General features: G+C 42.9%; 1 protein-coding gene across 1 annotated transcript in view; it reads left to right on the top strand.

Moving 5' to 3' along the window:
• Positions 1 to 24,193, top strand: part of LOC126253446 (protein ecdysoneless) — a 104,940-nt gene that overhangs the window by 26,191 nt on the left and 54,556 nt on the right. Inside the window, exons 4-6 of the mRNA XM_049954792.1 lie at positions 257 to 402; positions 5,442 to 5,583; positions 17,538 to 17,717. Of these exons, the coding sequence (XP_049810749.1) occupies positions 257 to 402; positions 5,442 to 5,583; positions 17,538 to 17,717 (468 nt within the window). The remainder of the gene's footprint in view (positions 1 to 256; positions 403 to 5,441; positions 5,584 to 17,537; positions 17,718 to 24,193) is intronic.

Genomic DNA, 24,193 nt, shown 5'->3' with positions numbered 1-24,193 from the left:
TGACTGTGTAGTGGGGCACTAATTTTATTTACGTTGTAGGAGTTACTCACTTACATCTTCCTGATGGAGTCTTCTTAATGTGTCAAATACAAGATCTGGAAGTGTGGTACCACACATCCTTAGATAATGCTGCTTGTTTATTTATTGATGTTTTAACAAAATTTAACACATAAATGCTGTATGTTCTGTAATCAGGTACTAATTACTACCTTCTCGAGAAAGAAAGGTGCTATAAATATTGTAAATTTCTCTGCAGGTATACCTCTTTGAGGGAAAAGTCCATATCATTGAAGAAAGGAAATCTATTTCCATACATCAAGCTGTTAACCGAGTCAGAAACCCAGAGGAGTCTACAGAGGCATCACAGAGCATACAGGATGCCATTCTTGAGCGAATTGGAGGGTATGGTGGACAATATGTTTATATGGATTTGGCAAATTATTTTAGTAGTAAATAGAAAGTTTAATGGGGCTAATCATAATACTTTCTTGCTTTTTGTCTTATTTTTGGTACAGTTTTTATAGTACAGTAACATAATACAGTTAGAAATATTTTATCTTTTCTGTAGTTTTAATGGAACAGCAAAAATCATGAAACTTAGTAGATTAAAACTGTGTGCCGGACCAAGACTCAAACTTGTGACCTTCACCTTTCACAGGCAAGTGCTCCACCAACTGAGCCACCCAAGCATGACTCACGACCTGTCCTCACAGCTTTACTTCCTTCAATACCTCATCTCCTACCTTCCAACGTTCACAGAAGCTATATCTCCAGTTATTCATTCTTCCAGGAGTGCAAGTTCTACAAGTTTTGCACAAGAGTTTAGGTAAAGATTGGAAGGTAGGAGACGAAGTATTAGTGGAAGTAAAGCTGTGAGGACAGACCTGAGTGATGCTTGGGTAGCTCAGTCGGGAAGTCCATGAATGGCAGTAAGTTATCTCTAAGATGGCCGAACATAACTATTTCCAATCAGTGTTCGGTTCAGTTGGACTAGAGGACCCAGTCCATTTCATATGTACACAGACCACACCATTATGGAGCCACCATAGGCTTTCACAGTGTCTTGTTGATGAATTGGGCCCACGGCTTCAAGGGGTCTGTGCCACACTCGAACCCTACTGTCAGCTCTTATCAGCTGAAATTGGAACTCATCTGACTAGGCCACAGTTTTCCAGTCGTCTAGGGTCCAACCGGTATGGTCACAAGCCCAAGAGAGGTCTGCAGGCAATGTCATGCTGTAAGCAAAGGCACTTGCAGTGGTTGTCTGCTGCCATAGCCCATTAACACCCACCACACTGTTGTAAAAGACACATGTCATACGTCCCACATTGATTTCTGCTCTTATTTCATGCAGTGTTGATTTTCTGTTAACACTGACAACTCTACACAAATGCCGCTGCTCTCGATCCGTGTTCCAAGGGAAGACTCCTTCTGAGTGGCTGTAAGAGCAGCATCTGTGAAGGCCGCGCCATGTGGCGTACCATGAAGCAATGCGGAGATGTTGCAGTGTGGAGTGGAGCATCTGTGATGGTCTTAGTGAATTCCAGTTGACAGGCTATCAATGTCCTACAACTGACCCTGAACTGAGCGAGCAGTTAAATGCTGTTGCTGGAGGATGTGCTTCACTCAAGCATCCAGCAGGGGAAGTACATCCATGACCACATCACTGAGGGCAGTTTCCTGAATAGCAGTGCCGATGGCTTGCTGATGCATGCACTGCTCAGTAGAGTGGCTGGTGCTTCCTTGTGCAGCCTGTAACAAGCAGTGTATTAACAGACTGTACACAGTATCATATCCACAACACGTGACACACACATGGTATTTGTAATCTCTGGAGAAGACACATGTGGGTCAAGGTTAAGCAACCCATAGGGCAAAGACATTATGCTGGAAGTGTAATGTACTTGGCCTAAGGCTGGTATACAACACTGCCACTAAATTGAGGTAGTATTAGATGTGCTTTTGGGTTACTGTCTGCATACTGATTCTATCGGAGTCACAGTGCATTTATAGTAACTGCCAAAGGGTGTTGCTGTAAATGTTCTTGAGTGGCAAAATGCCTCACAAACCCAATTACCTTACATCAAGTGATCTATTTACATCATGGAAGAAACAGTCTTTTGGAAAAACATGAATGGGATTTATTTCTGGGAATAAAGTGGTCAGTAGTGCATTTTTGGAAAACCATTTTCTAAGAGAGTTTTGTGATTCCCTGTAGAAACCAAGTTTTTATTTAATACATGTGTTACGTTGAGAAAGTGATTGTTAAATACTGCACATATATCTGACTTGTCAGTAACAAAAACATTTTTTCATATTAGTGACCTTGTATTGTTCACCAGACACTCCCTTCATGTCTGACCACATAGTTTTAATTTTATCCTGTGAATTAACTATTCTATTTGCATAACACAAGTTTTTTGGTCATCCGAGTAACATGTGTAAGCATCTTACAGTACTTTTTGTAATGGGCTACTGCAGCTCAATTGCGACTATTGCAATATAACATTTTGCTGTTATAATTTTCACTTTATTCTACTTTATGCTCTTATCCCACTAGTAAACCACCCAGGTTGCCTGTTGATGCTAGTACCCTTTTTTAAACATTTTAATGGAAAGCAACTTTCATAAAGAATGAGAAATAAGCTGAGGAAATCATTATATTTACCATATATGTTATCAGCATTATAAACATCCTGTCCCTCATGTTCTTTGACGAGGTTTAAGAAACGTCTCTGTTGCTACTCATAATTACATTTAACGTGTGTGTGTGTGTGTGTGTGTGTGTGTGTGTGTGTGTGTGTGTGCAAAGATTCCTTTTAATGTTAAAACTTTGGCATCATTTTCTGGAAGGCCATCCACCTTTTCCTAGTAATGAAGAATGAATAAAAATGTAGTCTGTAGTTGTACTGCTCCCCTGCAACTCTCGTTGGAAAGGATATACTCTGCATCAGATCATATGAATTTAGAGAGCTCCCAATATTCTTTTTCTTGCACAGTCACATATAAAATTAACATTAAAGTCACTACATACAACTAATTTTGGGTACTTTTTATAAAGTGAATGATGAACTCTCACTAGATTGAACAGAAATGTCCTGAAATCAGTTAGGGGTCCCATAGATAAGTACAATTGAAAAGTTTAGTTTCACTAAATTCCACAACTCTTGCACAATGTTCAGTGACCTGTTCTGCACATTACTCTGATATGTCAGTAGATTCAAATGTAGCTAATTCCATTTTTCATGTACATGGCCACTTCATCCCCATCCCCATTCTCGTTCTTTATGAGATGCTGCCTTCCTTCTTAACATATACTCACTAACAAGAGTAAAAACCAGTTACTTTTGCTTTGTAGTCCTTTGTTAAAAAAGATTGAAGGAAATAGCCATTTACACAAATATATTGTCTAGAACTAAGCTTAATATACTTGGGCTAAACAAGTCTAGATCCATTATTATCTCTAAATACAAATATTACAGATTTTTTTAAAAATGCGACAATCGAAATTATGTGTTACTTCTGCTGACTAGGCAAAGACAAAACTGTCACCTTTGTATCGTCTGCTAACACTTGTATAACAACTATCGGGAAAGAGGTATAGTAAAGTGACAAATCATAAGCTTCTAGAATTGTTTTATTTGGTAGAGTCTAAAGATAAAATACAGAAAAGGAAAAAGGGCAGAAAATAGGTAAAAGCAGAAAAGTTCTATAGAAGACAGTTTGAATCCAATTGAGATACACTAAAGGTATAACAATCGTAAGAGAATATCCGATGTGAAAAATCTTTGCTGCCAAGAATGTCAGTTAAGAGAATAGGAATGAAATCTTGCACAGAGTAGGTGTAGTGACCATCTTATAATTTTTTTAAATTAAGATATTAAGATTACACAAAGGCATCATTTCCAGTTCTACTTATTACCAAGTCATCATCAGACGAGTCGAATATGTTACTATATAACTCTTCAAATGCCGTAAGGTAGCTACTGTGAACAATCTCTACAAGAATACTAGAAATCATATTACTCTGCTAAGTACTTCCCTGTGCCATTCAGCGCACTCCTTGTGGAACACTTATTTGTTGCAACTGTTTACATGGTATGATGCCATTCATAAATGGGGAAGCTGTACCAAGATGACTCATTTGAACTCAAGTTCAGCATTCTGTACTGACATTACATCCATATGGTTTCGATAACAACTGCCAGAGGCAAAGAATGCTTATTGCGAACATGTAGTGGCTTGTTGGCAAACACTATTGCATATTTTTTCCTTCTCAATTTGACATGCTATTTGTAAAATTCACAGCAGTTTGTAATTTGTGTGCTTACACCCCAGTTGTCTGTGATCTGTGTCACAAAGTTATAATGTCTTGTTGGAATTTTGTCATGTCTGATGCACTTTATTGAGCACCACATTCACGAAGCCAGCCCTGCTAGCCGCGCGGTCTAACGCACTGCTTCCTAAACGGGAAGGCAGGCTGGCCCCTGGCACAAATCCGCCTGGCAGATTAGTGTTGAGGTCCGGTGTGCCGGCCAACCTGTGGATGGTTTTTGAAGTGGTTTTCCATCTGCCTCGGAGGATGCGGGCTGATTCCCCTTATTCCACCTCAGTTACACTATGTCGGCGAATGCTGTACAAACACTGTCTCCATGTACGTGTACACCGTAATTACTCTACCACGTAAACATTGGAGTTATACTCATCTGGTTTGAGATGTTCCCCTGGGGGGAGTTCCTCTGTGGGCCAAACCACACAATAACCCTGGTTCAGTGTGGGGCAGCAGTGAGGTAGGTGGACTGCTGCGGCCTGTTGTGGGGTTGTGAACCACTGAGGGCTATGGTGGGGCGAAGCCTCTCCGTCGTTTCTAGGTCCCCAGTTCAATACACAGTACACAACATTCACGAACATTAGTGGCAAGTTAAATTTGTGTTTCAGTTTTAACGGTGGAAAGATGAAACTTGGAAGCAGGCCATGAAGTGTGCATTGTTTCTGCTGTCTAGTTTTATGTCATGGTCTGGCACGCAATTTTAACTAGTCATGCATATTTGTTGCTCCACTGAAGAGTAAAATGTCATCTCACCATTTACAATTTTTTCTTTAAGTTTTATCTACCTTCTTGCTATAAAATGAAAAATGCAGGACATCAACTCATGATATTTCACAAACTTATTTTTTTGAGCTCCTGTCATATTTTTTCAAAGTTAATACATGTTTACATCTTTATATGAAGATTATCCATTTATGAGTTTGTTCAGTCTTAATGTGTGTTATACGTTGGTTCAACAACCTACTTTTTAATTGTCTCACTGTACCTATTTTACTCGAAACTAATGTACATACTGAGAATGCTACTTTTAAATTTAGTTGGCGTCATAGAGTGAAAATAAGAGTATTTACTGATGGTTGTGACACCAGCTATTTCTATTCTTTTGTTCCAGATATCCAGGAAAAATTACAGAACTCCTTCACAGGACTACAGCATATATTCCAGTCAGAGTAGCAGCCTTGTTGAAAGAGAAACCTAACCTTATTGCACCTGCGGTTTTAGCTTTCTGTAACAGGGATCCCATTGATTTGAAGGTAACATTCAGACACTCTATCACAGTGGTATAACAATGTGTTCATTTGCCTTAAATCTTATACACAAATGACATTTGAAATGTGGTACAGTGCATTGGCATTTTAAGCATTTCATCTCTGTTCGTTATGTGACAAAATGGTACACAGTTTTTTCTGACTATTCTTTCTGTATATTAAGTACGTAAGGGGTTAGAGACTCAAGATGTTTCTCTATTATGAGTGTTGATTATGCTTCTCTCTGCCATTCGATTTATATTCTACTTCTTTGTATTACTCTAGACTTCTACCTGTAGAATTTGGCAGCAATTTACTTCATAGGTACATTCCTTCCATGTTATCTCACTAAAGCGGGATGTTCCAACGCTGCCCCTTGGGACATGGGCATCTGCTAGCTTGCTCCCGGACAGGCACAGGTAGACAGGCCACACACCAGGTGGCTCAATTGCACAAATCAATGCAGCGCCATCTGTTGATTGATTATGAAGCCACAGAAGTCAATGTTTTGTTTCAGCAAGCACATGACTGTGGGTATAGGTTAACAACAAAGGCTTGGAAAATGGTTGTTCTGCCAATTGCGAAGTTTATGCAGTAATTCAATTTTTCTGTGCCAAAACTCATCACGTGTTGTGCCTAGTTTATATGTCTGTAGTAATGAGTCAAGATAAGATTACACAATGGTATGGAGACTTTAAAAGTGACTGATGAAATTGTAAAACAAGTGGACCAAAAACTGTGATTTGCCCTGTGACTGATAATTGGTCCTTTGGTTGTTGAATTTCCTCATTTTGGACATGCCACTATTTACACTGCTGTAATTTAAAAGCTCAGATCTCACAAACTGCATGCCTTGTGAGTACCAAAAATGCTTTTTGATGAGCACAAAGGGCAAAGAATGTCAACTGTACCAGCCTTTATTTGACCGTGGCCAACAATTTGATGATGATTTTTGTTTTCTCACACCTAGTAGCCATTCCCTTGCTTTGTACTTGAAACAATAACTTGATAGGTAACATGTATGGATGGCAAGGAAATAAGACTGCTGTTGTCAGCTGGTCAAATTCCAAGGCAGATAACTATGCAGAGGGGTTAAAGAAGCAGTGCAGCATTACAAAAGAGAGTAGTCATTGTGTGGTAGGCTGAAGAATGTCAGAAACTAGAACTGGCAATAAAAGCTTTTGTTATTGACTGGCCCAATCTTTTCTCATACACCTCTTTTCTCGCATTGACAGTAATGCAGAGACCTGTGAGCAAACAGATGGTCCCTGAGGTCAATGACAGCAGAATTCACGAAGTGAATGGCAAACCAAAAACATGTCCAGAGCATAGCAAAGTTGCGTTGAGAATATACAGACAGTCCAGGAAGCAATCCAAATCCAAAATTGTAATACAGGCAATACAAAATTGTTGAGGCTTTCGTGGCCACTTGTTGACAAACTGCCTATTGGCTTCTGTCTCGGGTTCTTCGGCCGACGTTCATCTAATGATTTTTCTGACGTTTCGCCAGCACGAGTGGCTGGCATTGTCAAAGCTTCACCCTCCATTGCCGGTGGTGAACTGGAGCCGAGCTCGCGGGCGCAGGCTATATGTACCTGGCGCGCCAACGTCCGAGGGCTTCTCCGCGGTCATTTCCGGTGCGGTTCTCCTCTTGCTACCTGCGACGGTCGTTCGCTGCAGTACGGGAAGCCAGGATCCGTTGACCTTAAGGCTTTCCTCTTTCTTGTTCAAACTGTTCGCGTGTTTTTGTATTTCTACAGCTTCTCTGAACAAGCGCGTGTGATAGTGCTTCTCTACAGCCAGAACTTCCGTGTCGGCGAATTTAATTACATGGTCGGTCTCATTCAGTGCGTGCTCTGCCACGGCCGATTTCTCCACCTGCCCCAACCTGCAATGTCGCTTATGCTCTTTGATCCTGGTGTTAATGGATCGTCCAGTCATTCCGACATAAACTTTTCCGCATGTGCATGGTATGCGGTATATTCCCGACATTGCAAGTGGGTCTCTCTTCTCCTTCGCCGATCTAAGACACTCTTTGATCTTCCTTGTCGGTTTGAAAATAGTCTTTACGCCATGTTTGCGCAATATACGGCCGATTCTGTCCGTCACTCTGGGAATGTATGGCAGAAAGGCCGTACCCGACAATTCTTTTTCCGGTTCCTTACTTCGCCGAGGGTTGGGCTCTGTTACACTTCTAATATAATTTGTGGAGTAACCATTGCTCCTCAGGACAGTTTCCAGGTGTTGCATTTCTCGTTTGAGGTGTTGCGGCTCACATATTCGTCCTGCTCTCGTTACGAGCGTACTAATCATGCCTCTTTTCTGGCTCGGGTGGTGGTTTGACAGTTTGTGCAGGTATCGGTCCGTGTGAGTCGGTTTTCGATACACGCTGTGTCCCAGATCTTCGCCGTCCCTTGTGACCAGAACATCTAGAAATGGCAGTTTCTTGTCCTTTTCTACTTCCATGGTAAATGTTATGTTGGCATGGAGGCTGTTCAAGTGTCTTAGGAAGTCACTGAGCTGTTCTTCACCATGGCTCCACACCACGAAAGTATCATCGACGTACCTGTACCACACCTTAGGTTTGCAAGTCGCCGAGTCCAGTGCCTGTGCTTCGAATTGTTCCATGAAGAAGTTGGCCACCACTGGACTGAGAGGACTACCCATGGCGACGCCTTCCAGCTGTTCGTAGAAATCGCCATTCCACGTGAAATAGCTCGTGGTGAGACATGCATGGAAGAGCTTTCTGATGTCTAGCGGAAAAATGGAACCGATGTGCTCCAGAGCGTCACTGAGTGGCACTTTCGTAAATAACGAAACAACATCAAAGCTGACCAGGATGTCGTTTGGTGCAAGTTTCAGTTTCTTCAGCTTCTCAATGAAATGTCCTGAGTCCTTAATGTATGTGTCGGTCTTCCCCACGTGTGGCTGGAGCAGAGAGGCCAAGTGTTTTGCCAGTTTATATGTCGGTGATCCAGGAGCGCTAACGATCGGTCTCAGTGGAACGTTGTTCTTATGGATCTTGGGTAATCCATACAGCCGAGGTGGCAGGGCTTCTGTGTTGCGCAGGTTTCTCTGTATGTCCGCCGGCAGAGAAGACGCCTTGATTAATCGATTCGTATTCCGTGTGATACGTTGCGTCGGATCTGCGCTTAGTTTTCGGTACGTCGTCGGATCTAATAGGTCTCGGATCTTTTGCTCATAATCTTCGGTCTTCATTACGACGGTCGCATTCCCCTTATCGGCAGGCAGTACCAATATACTCTTGTCGGCGTTGAGATTCTTAATGGCTTGTACCTCTTCTCTCTTCAGGTTGCAAGCTGGTGGTTTTGCTCGGCGCAGTATCCTGGCTGTTTCCGTGCGTATTTCCTCTGCCCTTTCACAAGGAAGGGTACGAATGGCTGCTTCGGTGTTGGCAATGATGTCCTCCATAGGTATAGTTCTCGGGATGATAGCGAAATTCCCTCCTTTTTGAAGAAACAGACACTTCCTCTTCGGTCAATTGTCGTTCAGTGAGGTTGACCACTGTGTGTGACATGTCGGGAGTCGCCTTGTCGGTGTGCTTCCGGCATCTTTCAAACTTCTTCTTCTGTCGATCGGTGCAGCGCTCGAGTTCGTTCTGCATGCTCCTGTGAGTGATGCTGTCAATCTTGTCCCAGTCGTCTCGATGCATTCTGCTACTTAGTTGATAGAAAAGGTCCAGAAGTTCCTGATCCGTTCTTGCCAAGTCTCTCCGTGTTGTATGTATTCGCTCACGAAGAAAAGCTCGTTCCATTCTGTCGTAGATACGATGTGCTTGGGCGGTGGTGAATAGGCGCTTACATCTCAAGAACTTCGGTGTAGCACATTCATCTCGGCAACGTGACAGAAAGGCGAGAGAGGACATCAGTCGCGCTTTCTTCTTCCGTCGTTGGTCAAGGCGTCGGTACAATCTGCAAATCTCCTCCCCGTAGAGGCGTAATACAAAATTGTTGAGGCTTTCGTGGCCACTTGTTGACAAACTGCCTATTGGCTTCTGTCTCGGGTTCTTCGGCCGACGTTCATCTAATGATTTTTCTGACGTTTCGCCAGCACGAGTGGCTGGCATTGTCAAAGCTTCACCCTCCATTGCCGGTGGTGAACTGGAGCCGAGCTCGCGGGCGCAGGCTATATGTACCTGGCGCGCCAACGTCCGAGGGCTTCTCCGCGGTCATTTCCGGTGCGGTTCTCCTCTTGCTACCTGCGACGGTCGTTCGCTGCAGTACGGGAAGCCAGGATCCGTTGACCTTAAGGCTTTCCTCTTTCTTGTTCAAACTGTTCGCGTGTTTTTGTATTTCTACAGCTTCTCTGAACAAGCGCGTGTGATAGTGCTTCTCTACAGCCAGAACTTCCGTGTCGGCGAATTTAATTACATGGTCGGTCTCATTCAGTGCGTGCTCTGCCACGGCCGATTTCTCCACCTGCCCCAACCTGCAATGTCGCTTATGCTCTTTGATCCTGGTGTTAATGGATCGTCCAGTCATTCCGACATAAACTTTTCCGCATGTGCATGGTATGCGGTATATTCCCGACATTGCAAGTGGGTCTCTCTTCTCCTTCGCCGATCTAAGACACTCTTTGATCTTCCTTGTCGGTTTGAAAATAGTCTTTACGCCATGTTTGCGCAATATACGGCCGATTCTGTCCGTCACTCTGGGAATGTATGGCAGAAAGGCCGTACCCGACAATTCTTTTTCCGGTTCCTTACTTCGCCGAGGGTTGGGCTCTGTTACACTTCTAATATAATTTGTGGAGTAACCATTGCTCCTCAGGACAGTTTCCAGGTGTTGCATTTCTCGTTTGAGGTGTTGCGGCTCACATATTCGTCCTGCTCTCGTTACGAGCGTACTAATCATGCCTCTTTTCTGGCTCGGGTGGTGGTTTGACAGTTTGTGCAGGTATCGGTCCGTGTGAGTCGGTTTTCGATACACGCTGTGTCCCAGATCTTCGCCGTCCCTTGTGACCAGAACATCTAGAAATGGCAGTTTCTTGTCCTTTTCTACTTCCATGGTAAATGTTATGTTGGCATGGAGGCTGTTCAAGTGTCTTAGGAAGTCACTGAGCTGTTCTTCACCATGGCTCCACACCACGAAAGTATCATCGACGTACCTGTACCACACCTTAGGTTTGCAAGTCGCCGAGTCCAGTGCCTGTGCTTCGAATTGTTCCATGAAGAAGTTGGCCACCACTGGACTGAGAGGACTACCCATGGCGACGCCTTCCAGCTGTTCGTAGAAATCGCCATTCCACGTGAAATAGCTCGTGGTGAGACATGCATGGAAGAGCTTTCTGATGTCTAGCGGAAAAATGGAACCGATGTGCTCCAGAGCGTCACTGAGTGGCACTTTCGTAAATAACGAAACAACCTCAAAGCTGACCAGGATGTCGTTTGGTGCAAGTTTCAGTTTCTTCAGCTTCTCAATGAAATGTCCTGAGTCCTTAATGTATGTGTCGGTCTTCCCCACGTGTGGCTGGAGCAGAGAGGCCAAGTGTTTTGCCAGTTTATATGTCGGTGATCCAGGAGCGCTAACGATCGGTCTCAGTGGAACGTTGTTCTTATGGATCTTGGGTAATCCATACAGCCGAGGTGGCAGGGCTTCTGTGTTGCGCAGGTTTCTCTGTATGTCCGCCGGCAGAGAAGACGCCTTGATTAATCGATTCGTATTCCGTGTGATACGTTGCGTCGGATCTGCGCTTAGTTTTCGGTACGTCGTCGGATCTAATAGGTCTCGGATCTTTTGCTCATAATCTTCGGTCTTCATTACGACGGTCGCATTCCCCTTATCGGCAGGCAGTACCAATATACTCTTGTCGGCGTTGAGATTCTTAATGGCTTGTACCTCTTCTCTCTTCAGGTTGCAAGCTGGTGGTTTTGCTCGGCGCAGTATCCTGGCTGTTTCCGTGCGTATTTCCTCTGCCCTTTCACAAGGAAGGGTACGAATGGCTGCTTCGGTGTTGGCAATGATGTCCTCCATAGGTATAGTTCTCGGGATGATAGCGAAATTCCCTCCTTTTTGAAGAAACAGACACTTCCTCTTCGGTCAATTGTCGTTCAGTGAGGTTGACCACTGTGTGTGACATGTCGGGAGTCGCCTTGTCGGTGTGCTTCCGGCATCTTTCAAACTTCTTCTTCTGTCGATCGGTGCAGCGCTCGAGTTCGTTCTGCATGCTCCTGTGAGTGATGCTGTCAATCTTGTCCCAGTCGTCTCGATGCATTCTGCTACTTAGTTGATAGAAAAGGTCCAGAAGTTCCTGATCCGTTCTTGCCAAGTCTCTCCGTGTTGTATGTATTCGCTCACGAAGAAAAGCTCGTTCCATTCTGTCGTAGATACGATGTGCTTGGGCGGTGGTGAATAGGCGCTTACATCTCAAGAACTTCGGTGTAGCACATTCATCTCGGCAACGTGACAGAAAGGCGAGAGAGGACATCAGTCGCGCTTTCTTCTTCCGTCGTTGGTCAAGGCGTCGGTACAATCTGCAAATCTCCTCCCCGTAGAGGCGTAATACAAAATTGTTGAGGCTTTCGTGGCCACTTGTTGACAAACTGCCTATTGGCTTCTGTCTCGGGTTCTTCGGCCGACGTTCATCTAATGATTTTTCTGACGTTTCGCCAGCACGAGTGGCTGGCATTGTCAAAGCTTCACCCTCCATTGCCGGTGGTGAACTGGAGCCGAGCTCGCGGGCGCAGGCTATATGTACCTGGCGCGCCAACGTCCGAGGGCTTCTCCGCGGTCATTTCCGGTGCGGTTCTCCTCTTGCTACCTGCGACGGTCGTTCGCTGCAGTACGGGAAGCCAGGATCCGTTGACCTTAAGGCTTTCCTCTTTCTTGTTCAAACTGTTCGCGTGTTTTTGTATTTCTACAGCTTCACTGAACAAGCGCGTGTGATAGTGCTTCTCTACAGCCAGAACTTCCGTGTCGGCGAATTTAATTACATGGTCGGTCTCATTCAGTGCGTGCTCTGCCACGGCCGATTTCTCCACCTGCCCCAACCTGCAATGTCGCTTATGCTCTTTGATCCTGGTGTTAATGGATCGTCCAGTCATTCCGACATAAACTTTTCCGCATGTGCATGGTATGCGGTATATTCCCGACATTGCAAGTGGGTCTCTCTTCTCCTTCGCCGATCTAAGACACTCTTTGATCTTCCTTGTCGGTTTGAAAATAGTCTTTACGCCATGTTTGCGCAATATACGGCCGATTCTGTCCGTCACTCTGGGAATGTATGGCAGAAAGGCCGTACCCGACAATTCTTTTTCCGGTTCCTTACTTCGCCGAGGGTTGGGCTCTGTTACACTTCTAATATAATTTGTGGAGTAACCATTGCTCCTCAGGACAGTTTCCAGGTGTTGCATTTCTCGTTTGAGGTGTTGCGGCTCACATATTCGTCCTGCTCTCGTTACGAGCGTACTAATCATGCCTCTTTTCTGGCTCGGGTGGTGGTTTGACAGTTTGTGCAGGTATCGGTCCGTGTGAGTCGGTTTTCGATACACGCTGTGTCCCAGATCTTCGCCGTCCCTTGTGACCAGAACATCTAGAAATGGCAGTTTCTTGTCCTTTTCTACTTCCATGGTAAATGTTATGTTGGCATGGAGGCTGTTCAAGTGTCTTAGGAAGTCACTGAGCTGTTCTTCACCATGGCTCCACACCACGAAAGTATCATCGACGTACCTGTACCACACCTTAGGTTTGGAAGTAGAAAAGGACAAGAAACTGCCATTTCTAGATGTTCTGGTCACAAGGGACGGCGAAGATCTGGGACACAGCGTGTATCGAAAACCGACTCACACGGACCGATACCTGCACAAACTGTCAAACCACCACCCGAGCCAGAAAAGAGGCATGATTAGTACGCTCGTAACGAGAGCAGGACGAATATGTGAGCCGCAACACCTCAAACGAGAAATGCAACACCTGGAAACTGTCCTGAGGAGCAATGGTTACTCCACAAATTATAGTAGAAGTGTAACAGAGCCCAACCCTCGGCGAAGTAAGGAACCGGAAAAAGAATTGTCGGGTACGGCCTTTCTGCCATACATTCCCAGAGTGACGGACAGAATCGGCCGTATATTGCGCAAACATGGCGTAAAGACTATTTTCAAACCGACAAGGAAGATCAAAGAGTGTCTTAGATCGGCGAAGGAGAAGAGAGACCCACTTGCAATGTCGGGAATATACCGCATACCATGCACATGCGGAAAAGTTTATGTCGGAATGACTGGACGATCCATTAACACCAGGATCAAAGAGCATAAGCGACATTGCAGGTTGGGGCAGGTGGAGAAATCGGCCGTGGCAGAGCACGCACTGAATGAGACCGACCATGTAATTAAATTCGCCGCCACGGAAGTTCTGGCTGTAGAGAAGCACTATCACACGCGCTTGTTCAGAGAAGCTGTAGAAATACAAAAACACGCGAACAGTTTGAACAAGAAAGAGGAAAGCCTTAAGGTCAACGGATCCTGGCTTCCCGTACTGCAGCGAACGACCGTCGCAGGTAGCAAGAGGAGAACCGCACCGGAAATGACCGCGGAGAAGCCCTCGGACGTTGGCGCGCCAGGTACATATAGCCTGCGCCCGCGAGCTCGGCTCCAGTTCACCACCGGCAATGGAGGGTGAAGCTTTGACAATGCCAGCCACTCGTGCTGGCGAAACGTCAGAAAAATCATTAGATGAACGTCGGCCGAAGAACCCGAGACAGAAGCCAATAGGCAGTTTGTCAACAAGTGGCCACGAAAGCCTCAACAATTTTGTATTACGCCTCTACGGGGAGGAGATTTGCAGATTGTACCGACGCCTTGACCAACGACGGAAGAAGAAAGCGCGACTGATGTCCTCTCTCGCCTTTCTGTCACGTTGCCGAGATGAATGTGCTACACCGAAGTTCTTGAGATGTAAGCGCCTATTCACCACCGCCCAAGCACATCGTATCTACGACAGAATGGAACGAGCTTTTCTTCGTGAGCGAATACATACAACACGGAGAGACTTGGCAAGAACGGATCAGGAACTTCTGGACCTTTTCTATCAACTAAGTAGCAGAATGCATCGAGACGACTGGGACAAGATTGACAGCATCACTCACAGGAGCATGCAGAACGAACTCGAGCGCTGCACCGATCGACAGAAGAAGAAGTTTGAAAGATGCCGGAAGCACACCGACAAGGCGACTCCCGACATGTCACACACAGTGGTCAACCTCACTGAACGACAATTGACCGAAGAGGAAGTGTCTGTTCTTCAAAAAGGAGGGAATTTCGCTATCATCCCGAGAACTATACCTATGGAGGACATCATTGCCAACACCGAAGCAGCCATTCGTACCCTTCCTTGTGAAAGGGCAGAGGAAATACGCACGGAAACAGCCAGGATACTGCGCCGAGCAAAACCACCAGCTTGCAACCTGAAGAGAGAAGAGGTACAAGCCATTAAGAATCTCAACGCCGACAAGAGTATATTGGTACTGCCTGCCGATAAGGGGAATGCGACCGTCGTAATGAAGACCGAAGATTATGAGCAAAAGATCCGAGACCTATTAGATCCGACGACGTACCGAAAACTAAGCGCAGATCCGACGCAACGTATCACACGGAATACGAATCGATTAATCAAGGCGTCTTCTCTGCCGGCGGACATACAGAGAAACCTGCGCAACACAGAAGCCCTGCCACCTCGGCTGTATGGATTACCCAAGATCCATAAGAACAACGTTCCACTGAGACCGATCGTTAGCGCTCCTGGATCACCGACATATAAACTGGCAAAACACTTGGCCTCTCTGCTCCAGCCACACGTGGGGAAGACCGACACATACATTAAGGACTCAGGACATTTCATTGAGAAGCTGAAGAAACTGAAACTTGCACCAAACGACATCCTGGTCAGCTTTGATGTTGTTTCGTTATTTACGAAAGTGCCACTCAGTGACGCTCTGGAGCACATCGGTTCCATTTTTCCGCTAGACATCAGAAAGCTCTTCCATGCATGTCTCACCACGAGCTATTTCACGTGGAATGGCGATTTCTACGAACAGCTGGAAGGCGTCGCCATGGGTAGTCCTCTCAGTCCAGTGGTGGCCAACTTCTTCATGGAACAATTCGAAGCACAGGCACTGGACTCGGCGACTTGCAAACCTAAGGTGTGGTACAGGTACGTCGATGATACTTTCGTGGTGTGGAGCCATGGTGAAGAACAGCTCAGTGACTTCCTAAGACACTTGAACAGCCTCCATGCCAACATAACATTTACCATGGAAGTAGAAAAGGACAAGAAACTGCCATTTCTAGATGTTCTGGTCACAAGGGACGGCGAAGATCTGGGACACAGCGTGTATCGAAAACCGACTCACACGGACCGATACCTGCACAAACTGTCAAACCACCACCCGAGCCAGAAAAGAGGCATGATTAGTACGCTCGTAACGAGAGCAGGATGAATATGTGAGCCGCAACACCTCAAACGAGAAATGCAACACCTGGAAACTGTCCTGAGGAGCAATGGTTACTCCACAAATTATATTAGAAGTGTAACAGAGCCCAACCCTCGGCGAAGTAAGGAACCGGAAAAAGAATTGTCGGGTACGGCCTTTCTGCCATACATTCCCAGAGTGACGGACAGAATCGGCCGTATATTGCGCAAACATGGCGTAAAGACTATTTTCAAACCGACAAGGAAGATCAAAGAGTGTCTTAGATCGGCGAAGGAGAAGAGAGACCCACTTGCAATGTCGGGAATATACCGCATACCATGCACATGCGGAAAAGTTTATGTCGGAATGACTGGACGATCCATTAACACCAGGATCAAAGAGCATAAGCGACATTGCAGGTTGGGGCAGGTGGAGAAATCGGCCGTGGCAGAGCACGCACTGAATGAGACCGACCATGTAATTAAATTCGCCGACACGGAAGTTCTGGCTGTAGAGAAGCACTATCACACGCGCTTGTTCAGAGAAGCTGTAGAAATACAAAAACACGCGAACAGTTTGAACAAGAAAGAGGAAAGCCTTAAGGTCAACGGATCCTGGCTTCCCGTACTGCAGCGAACGACCGTCGCAGGTAGCAAGAGGAGAACCGCACCGGAAATGACCGCGGAGAAGCCCTCGGACGTTGGCGCGCCAGGTACATATAGCCTGCGCCCGCGAGCTCGGCTCCAGTTCACCACCGGCAATGGAGGGTGAAGCTTTGACAATGCCAGCCACTCGTGCTGGCGAAACGTCAGAAAAATCATTAGATGAACGTCGGCCGAAGAACCCGAGACAGAAGCCAATAGGCAGTTTGTCAATACAGGCAATGTCAAAACTCTGGTAATAAACGGCTACGCTTAAGGCTTCAAACTATCGAGAGACTGACTGGCAAGTGTGGGCTGCAGTACTTACTGGCAGATTGAAATGTCACTGGATGACTCCATGTGACATTCTTGCAGCAGTGGCAGCACCCTACGCAGGAGCAATCTGTGGCCGATGTATGTAGTCTGAGTATCTCTGACCAGCCTGAAAATGTTTGCAACTTTCATGTTTAGTTTGCAGGAGAGGAGATTATATCATTGTCCTGATATTGCAAAAAATTGGTTGAATTAGTGCAGGCTGTTCCCACAATGTCAGGAAACAGTAGCATGTTGTGTCAAGTATCATTGATTCTGTGGCCACAATCTTTGTGTGCCAGGATATTTCCCTAACTCTGTGCCAGATGCCCAAAAGTTGTTAGGTATTTTAACGTGACTATAGTGGAAGGGCACTGATAGCATCACTGTTCTAGGCATGTAAACAAACAACTGTAATTATCATACATTGCTGAAACTTATAAGAATGAATTACATTAAATGCTCCTGTTACTTCTGTTTCATCTAAGTGAAATAATATACCTGAAATCAGTCATTATCAACTCATTATAAATTATATGCTCATATGTTACCTGAAGTCAGTTGCATACTCTCCAATTTCAGGCTTGCCGTGTTATGCGATACTTCCCTCCTGAGAACCGTGTAATGACAAGTGTGGTAATGACCCGGTGCCTGTATGCCATGCTTGGGCACCAACAGTACCAGCCTGATCGAAGGACGGGTTGGAATCTCCCAGCCCCCAGTAGCCCTGAATACAAGTCTCATTCACTTGGAATGAAGATTGTAAGTAACCTACAATAAAATAATGTATTTCTTATAAGCAAATAACAACAGCAGAGTAGACATAAATTAAATTTGGTTTGTATTGGTTACCTTGTCGAACTTATTACAGTATCGTATGAATATAATAGAGGGAAACATTCCACGTGGGAAAAATATATCTAAAAACAAAGATGATGTGACTTACCGAACGAAAGTGCTGGCAGGTCGATAGACACACAAACAAACACAAACATACACACGAAATTCAAGCTTTCGCAACAAATGGTTGCTTCATCAGGAAAGAGGGAAGGAGAGGGAAAGACGAAAGGATGTGGGTTTTAAGGGAGAGGGTAAGGAGTCTTTCCAATCCCGGGAGCGGAAAGACTTACCTTAGGGGGAAAAAAGAACAGGCATACACTCGCGCACACACACACACACACACACACACACACACACACACACACACATATCTCCATCCGCACATACACAGACACAAGCAGACAATTATCGAGTTTACAAGAATTAATATACTTCCCTCCATCACTATCACCATCATCATCACCGTTGACATCAGTATTCTTCTTCTTCTTCTTTTATTATTATTATTATTTCTTTACTTTCTCAGACGTTAAGTCTGGTTAAAAATGGAAAGTGACGCGGACCTTGATCAAGCGTCACTTCTTTTTAACTGTACGGTATGTGTTATATTGCATTTAGGAACTTTCGGGTAATCGAACATGTATCAATAATTACAGATTAATTTCTGTAGTTGTATATATAAGTTTGGATGTAGCTGTATTGCATTGATGTACTGGTGGATATTGTGTGGTATGACTCCTGTAGTTGATAGTATAATTGGTATAATGTCAACTTTATCCTGATGCCACATGTCCTTGACTTCCTCAGCCAGTTGGATGTATTTTTCAATTTTTTCTCCTGTTTTCTTTTGTATATTTGTTGTATTGGGTATGGATATTTCGATTAGTTGTGTTAATTTCTTCTTTTTATTGGTGAGTATGATGTCAGGTTTGTTATGTGGTGTTGTTTTATCTGTTATAATGGTTCTGTTCCAGTATAATTTGTATTCATCATTCTCCAGTACATTTTGTGGTGCATACTTGTATGTGGGAGCGTGTTGTTTTATAAGTTTATGTTGTAAGGCAAGCTGTTGATGTATTATTTTTGCTACATTGTCATGTCTTCTGGGGTATTCTGTATTTGCTAGTATTGTACATCCGCTTGTGATGTGATCTACTGTTTCTATTTGTTGTTTGCAAAGTCTGCATTTATCTGTTGTGGTATTGGGATCTTTAATAATATGCTTGCTGTAATATCTGGTGTTTATTGTTTGATCCTGTATTGCAATCATGAATCCTTCCGTCTCACTGTATATATTGCCTTTTCTTAGCCATGTGTTGGATGCGTCTTGATCGATGTGTGGCTGTGTTAGATGATACGGGTGCTTGCCATGTAGTGTTTTCTTTTTCCAATTTACTTTCTTCGTATCTGTTGATGTTATGTGATCTAAAGGGTTGTGGAAGTGGTTATGAAATTGCAGTGGTGTAGCCGATGTATTTATATGAGTGATTGCATTGTGTATTTTGCTAGTTTCTGCGCGTTCTAGAAAGAATTTTCTTAAATTATCTACTTGTCCATAATGTAGGTTTTTTATGTCGATAAATCCCCTTCCTCCTTCCTTTCTGCTTAATGTGAATCTTCCTGTTGCTGAATGTATGTGATGTATTCTATATTTGTGGCATTGTGATTGTGTAAGTGTATTGAGTGTTTCTAGGTCTGTGTTACTCCATTTCACTACTCCAAATGAGTAGGTCAGTATTGGTATAGCATAAGTATTTATAGCTTTTGTCTTGTTTCTTGCTGTCAATTCTGTTTTCAGTATTTTTGTTAGTCTTTGTCTATATTTTTCTTTTAGTCCTTCTTTAATATTTTTATTATCTATTCCTATTTTTTGTCTGTATCCTAGATATTTATAGGCATCTGTTTTTTTCCATTGCTTCTGTGCAGTCGCTGTGGTTATCCATTATGTAATCTTCTTGTTTAGTGTGTTTTCCCTTGACTATGCTATTTTTCTTACATTTGTCTGTTCCAAAAGCCATATTTATATCATTGCTGAATACTTCTGTTATCTTTAGTAATTGGTTGAGTTGTTGATTTGTTGCTGCCAGTAGTTTTAGATCATCCGTGTATAGCAAATGTGTGATTTTGTGTGGGTATGTTCCAGTAATATTGTATCCATAATTTGTATTATTTAGCATGTTGGATAGTGGGTTCAGAGCAAGGCAGAACCAGAAAGGACTTAATGAGTCTCCTTGGTATATTCCACGCTTAATCTGTATTGGCTGTGATGTGATGATATTTGAATTTGTTTGGATATTAAGTGTGGTTTTCCAATTTTTCATTACTATGTTTAGGAACTGTATCAATTTAGGATCTACTTTGTATATTTCCAATATTTGTAGTAACCATGAGTGGGGTACACTATCAAAAGCTTTTTGGTAATCAATGTATGCGTAGTGTAGTGACCTTTGTTTAGTTTTAGCTTGATATGTCACCTCTGCATCTATTATCAGTTGCTCTTTACATCCTCGTGCTCCTTTGCAACAGACTTTTTGTTCTTCATTTATAATTTTGTTCTGTGTTGTAAGTGTCAATAATTTCTGTGTAATGACTGAAGTTAATATTTTGTATATTGTTGGTAGGCATGTTATGCGGCGATATTTAGCTGGGTTTGCTGTGTCTGCTTGATCTTTAGGTTTCAGATAAGTTATTCCTTGTGTAAGTGTATCAGGGAATGTGTATGGGTCTGCAATGTAACTGTTAAATAATTTATATCTAAATAATTAAATAATAATTAAATAATTTAGTTAGATGTGAATGTGTTGAGGTGAACTTCTTTAGCCAGAAATTTGCTATTTTATCTTTTCCAGGGGCTTTCCAATTGTGAGTAGAATTAATTGCTTGGGTGACTTCATGTTGCAAAAATTTTACTTCAGGCATTTGTGGTATCAACTTGTATGTGCCTGTTTCTGCTTGTATCCACCGTGCATGCCTGTTATGTTGTACCGGGTTTGACCATATGTTGCTCCAGAAGTGTTCCATTTCTGTTATGTTTGGAGGATTGTCTATTTTAATGTGTGTGTTATCTATTGTCTGGTAAAATTTCTTTTGGTTTGTGTTGAATGTTTGGTTTTGTTTCCTTCTATTTTCACTTTTTTGTATCTTCTAAGTCGTTTGGCCAATGCTTGTAATTTCTGCTTCTTTTCATCTAATTGCTCTGTCGCTTCTTGTTGTGAGATTTTACCTAACCTTTTTCGTTTTTTTTTTTTTTTACTGACATTTCATTTCTTATAAATTGTGTTAGCTGTCCGATGTCTTTTCTCAGTTTTTCTATTCTGATCTGTAGCCTGTGTTGCCATGCTGGTTTTGTGGGTTTCTGCTGTGTGTTGGTTGGTTCTGATCTCTGCCTAGTGTGTATATTTAGTGATGTGAGTGCTCCTATATAAACCAGTAGTTGTAACTCTTCCATAGTTGTGTTTTCATTTATTTTGTTGTGTATGATTGTGTTGATAGTTTTTATTGTTGTTTCGACTTGTGGGTTATTTGGCAGTCTATGCAAGAATGGTCTAATGTCTGTATTTGTGTCTTTGTATTCTATATATGTCAGCTGAAATTTTTCATCTATATCTAACATGTGTGTCACTTCGTGTTCTATTTGTGCTTGTTCTGGTGGCTGTCTTAAGATTTTGTTTTCCTCTGATTGTTTAATTGATGCGTGTTGTTCTTTGTTTGTTTGCTCTGGGATATTTGAGTCCATTACTGTATTTTCTTCTTCTTCTGATTGCACATTATTTTGTTCCAGTATTTGTTGTACTTGTTGTTTGATGTTTTCTAATTGTGACTGGGGTATCCTGTTATTTTTGATTATTACACAGATCTGATCAGCTAGTCGTTGTTCTGTTAAAAATTTTAATTCTGGGTATCTGGTAATAAATGTTGTGTATACTTGTGATCTTTATCCAGTTGTGTTGGTTCCTAGGTTTTTTGCTTAGTAATAACAGAACATGAGGTGTCGATTAACTTCATCTGACCATCTCATCCTCTGTCTTTGTTTTCCTTAAAGGGTGGTTGCAGGAAGCATATCCTGCAAAACACCTCTATTTGGATTTAAATCATTTTCCAGTTGGCTAGCAGTGTTGTTACCATTGTGGGCGGGCATAGGGTTCAAGCGTCGTCCCCGACCATGACGGCGCTTGTCCGAGGCTTCTTTAGTTCTGTCCTGAACCAACTCATCACACTAAAAGGGGGGTTAGCCCTATTAGTGGTTTGTTCTTTTTGTCGCCTTTTACGACTGGCAGAACATACCGGAAGCCTATTCTTTTCCCGGGCCTCCACGGGATTTATTATTATTATTATTATTATTATTATTATTATTATTGTGGAGGAGGATGATGGCAAGTTCTTGGGTTTCCAGCCATGTGGCAGTGTTGTTATCGCAAAGTTTCAATGAGTGTCATATCATTTCCTTTCCAACAAAGTGTCAAGATATTGCTGAAGTCCCTAAATTAATACTGGTGCAGTGGCCAACCCTCCATCTGCCCAAGGGGTGCCAGGATCTGGTGTGGTTGATGGGCAGGAAGAGGGTTGGGGGTTGCAACATTGGGCTGGGAGTGGACTGGAGGCTATTCTCAAATCTCTGCTTAGGCATTCTTGATCCATTTTGCATACTGAGCCACTGCTGGATGTGTGCTTGTTACCTAGCTGATGACCTGCATCTCTCTTGACAAGATTCTTACAGATCCTTATTTCTGTGGGTTCCTTTGTAATGCTTTCTCAGTAGCCACTTGCTCCACACAGAAACTTGATGTTCATAGAGTCAAATGCATTTTCTTAATTGAACCTGTGCTCCACCACTGCTGATTAATACACGTGTCTCAGATGTTCACATCCGATGTGTTCCTTGTAGTATTTCAAGCTATAGTCCTACATTGCCCAATGTATTAGTGGCCACATTCACATGGGTTGGTATGTATCCCTGATAATTTTCAGAGGGTCCTTTGTAAAGTCAGGAATATCTTTTGTCTTGGCCAGTGAATGGAAGGTGATTTTGATGTTGCATTGTCCAAGGAACATCGTGATCTTGGCTGAGAGTGGCTGCACGTAAGGAAGAAAAGTGAGTATCATGTTTCTTTCCTCGTTTTCCCCATTTGCTGCATCTTTTCTTTCTCCTGACAGTGGGATGGGGGTTTGAAGTGTCATTATCTCATAAGTAAGTTACATTCATGTTATGTTGTTGAAGGCCTCTTCGAAGGCTCCTTCCAGTGTCACAGAAAAAAGTGTATAGTTCCATTTAATGTGCTTTATGTTATCACTTACTTCTCAATCTAAAATCTGAATCATAGCTGCTAGTTCATTGTCCATTCTTAATCATCCTGTCTTATGTATTTCCAGTTGTCCATGGGTTGGAGTGACTTTAACTTTCTTTCATTAGATGCTTGCTGCTACTATGCACAGACCATTTACACCCCACCTCCCCTCCCCTACTTTTGTATATCTTTTTCCTGATGAGGGAATTTTGAAAACTCCAAAAGATAGAGTTATAGAGTTTCAGTTTGCTTATGTGTGGCACTCTTGCTCCACTTGTTCCTATTTTGATAGCTACTGAGTGGTTGCTCATCTTCTGTAGGAAACATATGATTTTTATTTTAATGATTTGATCATTAGAAACAATTTAAGGTAAGTTTTTATTTTGTACGTCATCTATCATTAGAAATGTTTCACTTTGTTACACTTAAGCATCTTCAGGGCTGCTGAAATGCAGTAAGTATTATAATTTGCTGCAGAAAAGCTAAATATGCCTAATGATAATACAGAAACAAAGCTGCTCTATATAAACAGTTATTTTTAACCAAGTCATTGCAAGGAGTGACCTGCAGATAATAATGGTCACACATTACTGAATTTTAGTTTCTTATTTCATTATTATTATTATTCACCGTTTTTAAATATATTTAACACGTTGCACGAAAGAAACTTCTTTTGGTGTTTTTGTTATTAGTATTTATTTTAAAAGTAGTAAATTCCTGTAACTTGTCAGGTTTTCCAAGCATTGCAGCTGAAATATTATTTATCTTATGTTGAGGAATGCCACCTGTCTCGTTGGTACAATGCTTCGATGCTGTTACATTCAATACTTCACTGATACTACATTGTCATTGTCATATGCTGACATATTTACTGTTGCATTTTCACTAATATAGGTTTTACTTATTTTTAAATAACAGAGTTTCTGTCATAATTTAGACAGGCCAGTGTTGTTACTGTATAACCATCAAAAAGCAATATCAAGTATTAATACAATGTAGTACATCTGTTTTTGTAATGTCATGGTATCTCTCAGCTCTGTGGTATTGTGGTGATCCTAATTGTTGTTAAGGTGGGTCTTTATACGTGTATTATGAAAGTCACTTGTCTTCGAC

Source organism: Schistocerca nitens, chromosome 4 (assembly GCF_023898315.1).
Source record: "Schistocerca nitens isolate TAMUIC-IGC-003100 chromosome 4, iqSchNite1.1, whole genome shotgun sequence".
NCBI lineage: Eukaryota > Metazoa > Arthropoda > Insecta > Orthoptera > Acrididae > Schistocerca > Schistocerca nitens.
The sequence above is the reverse complement of the archived record's forward strand: the minus strand, read 5'-3'. Positions and strand labels throughout refer to the sequence as shown.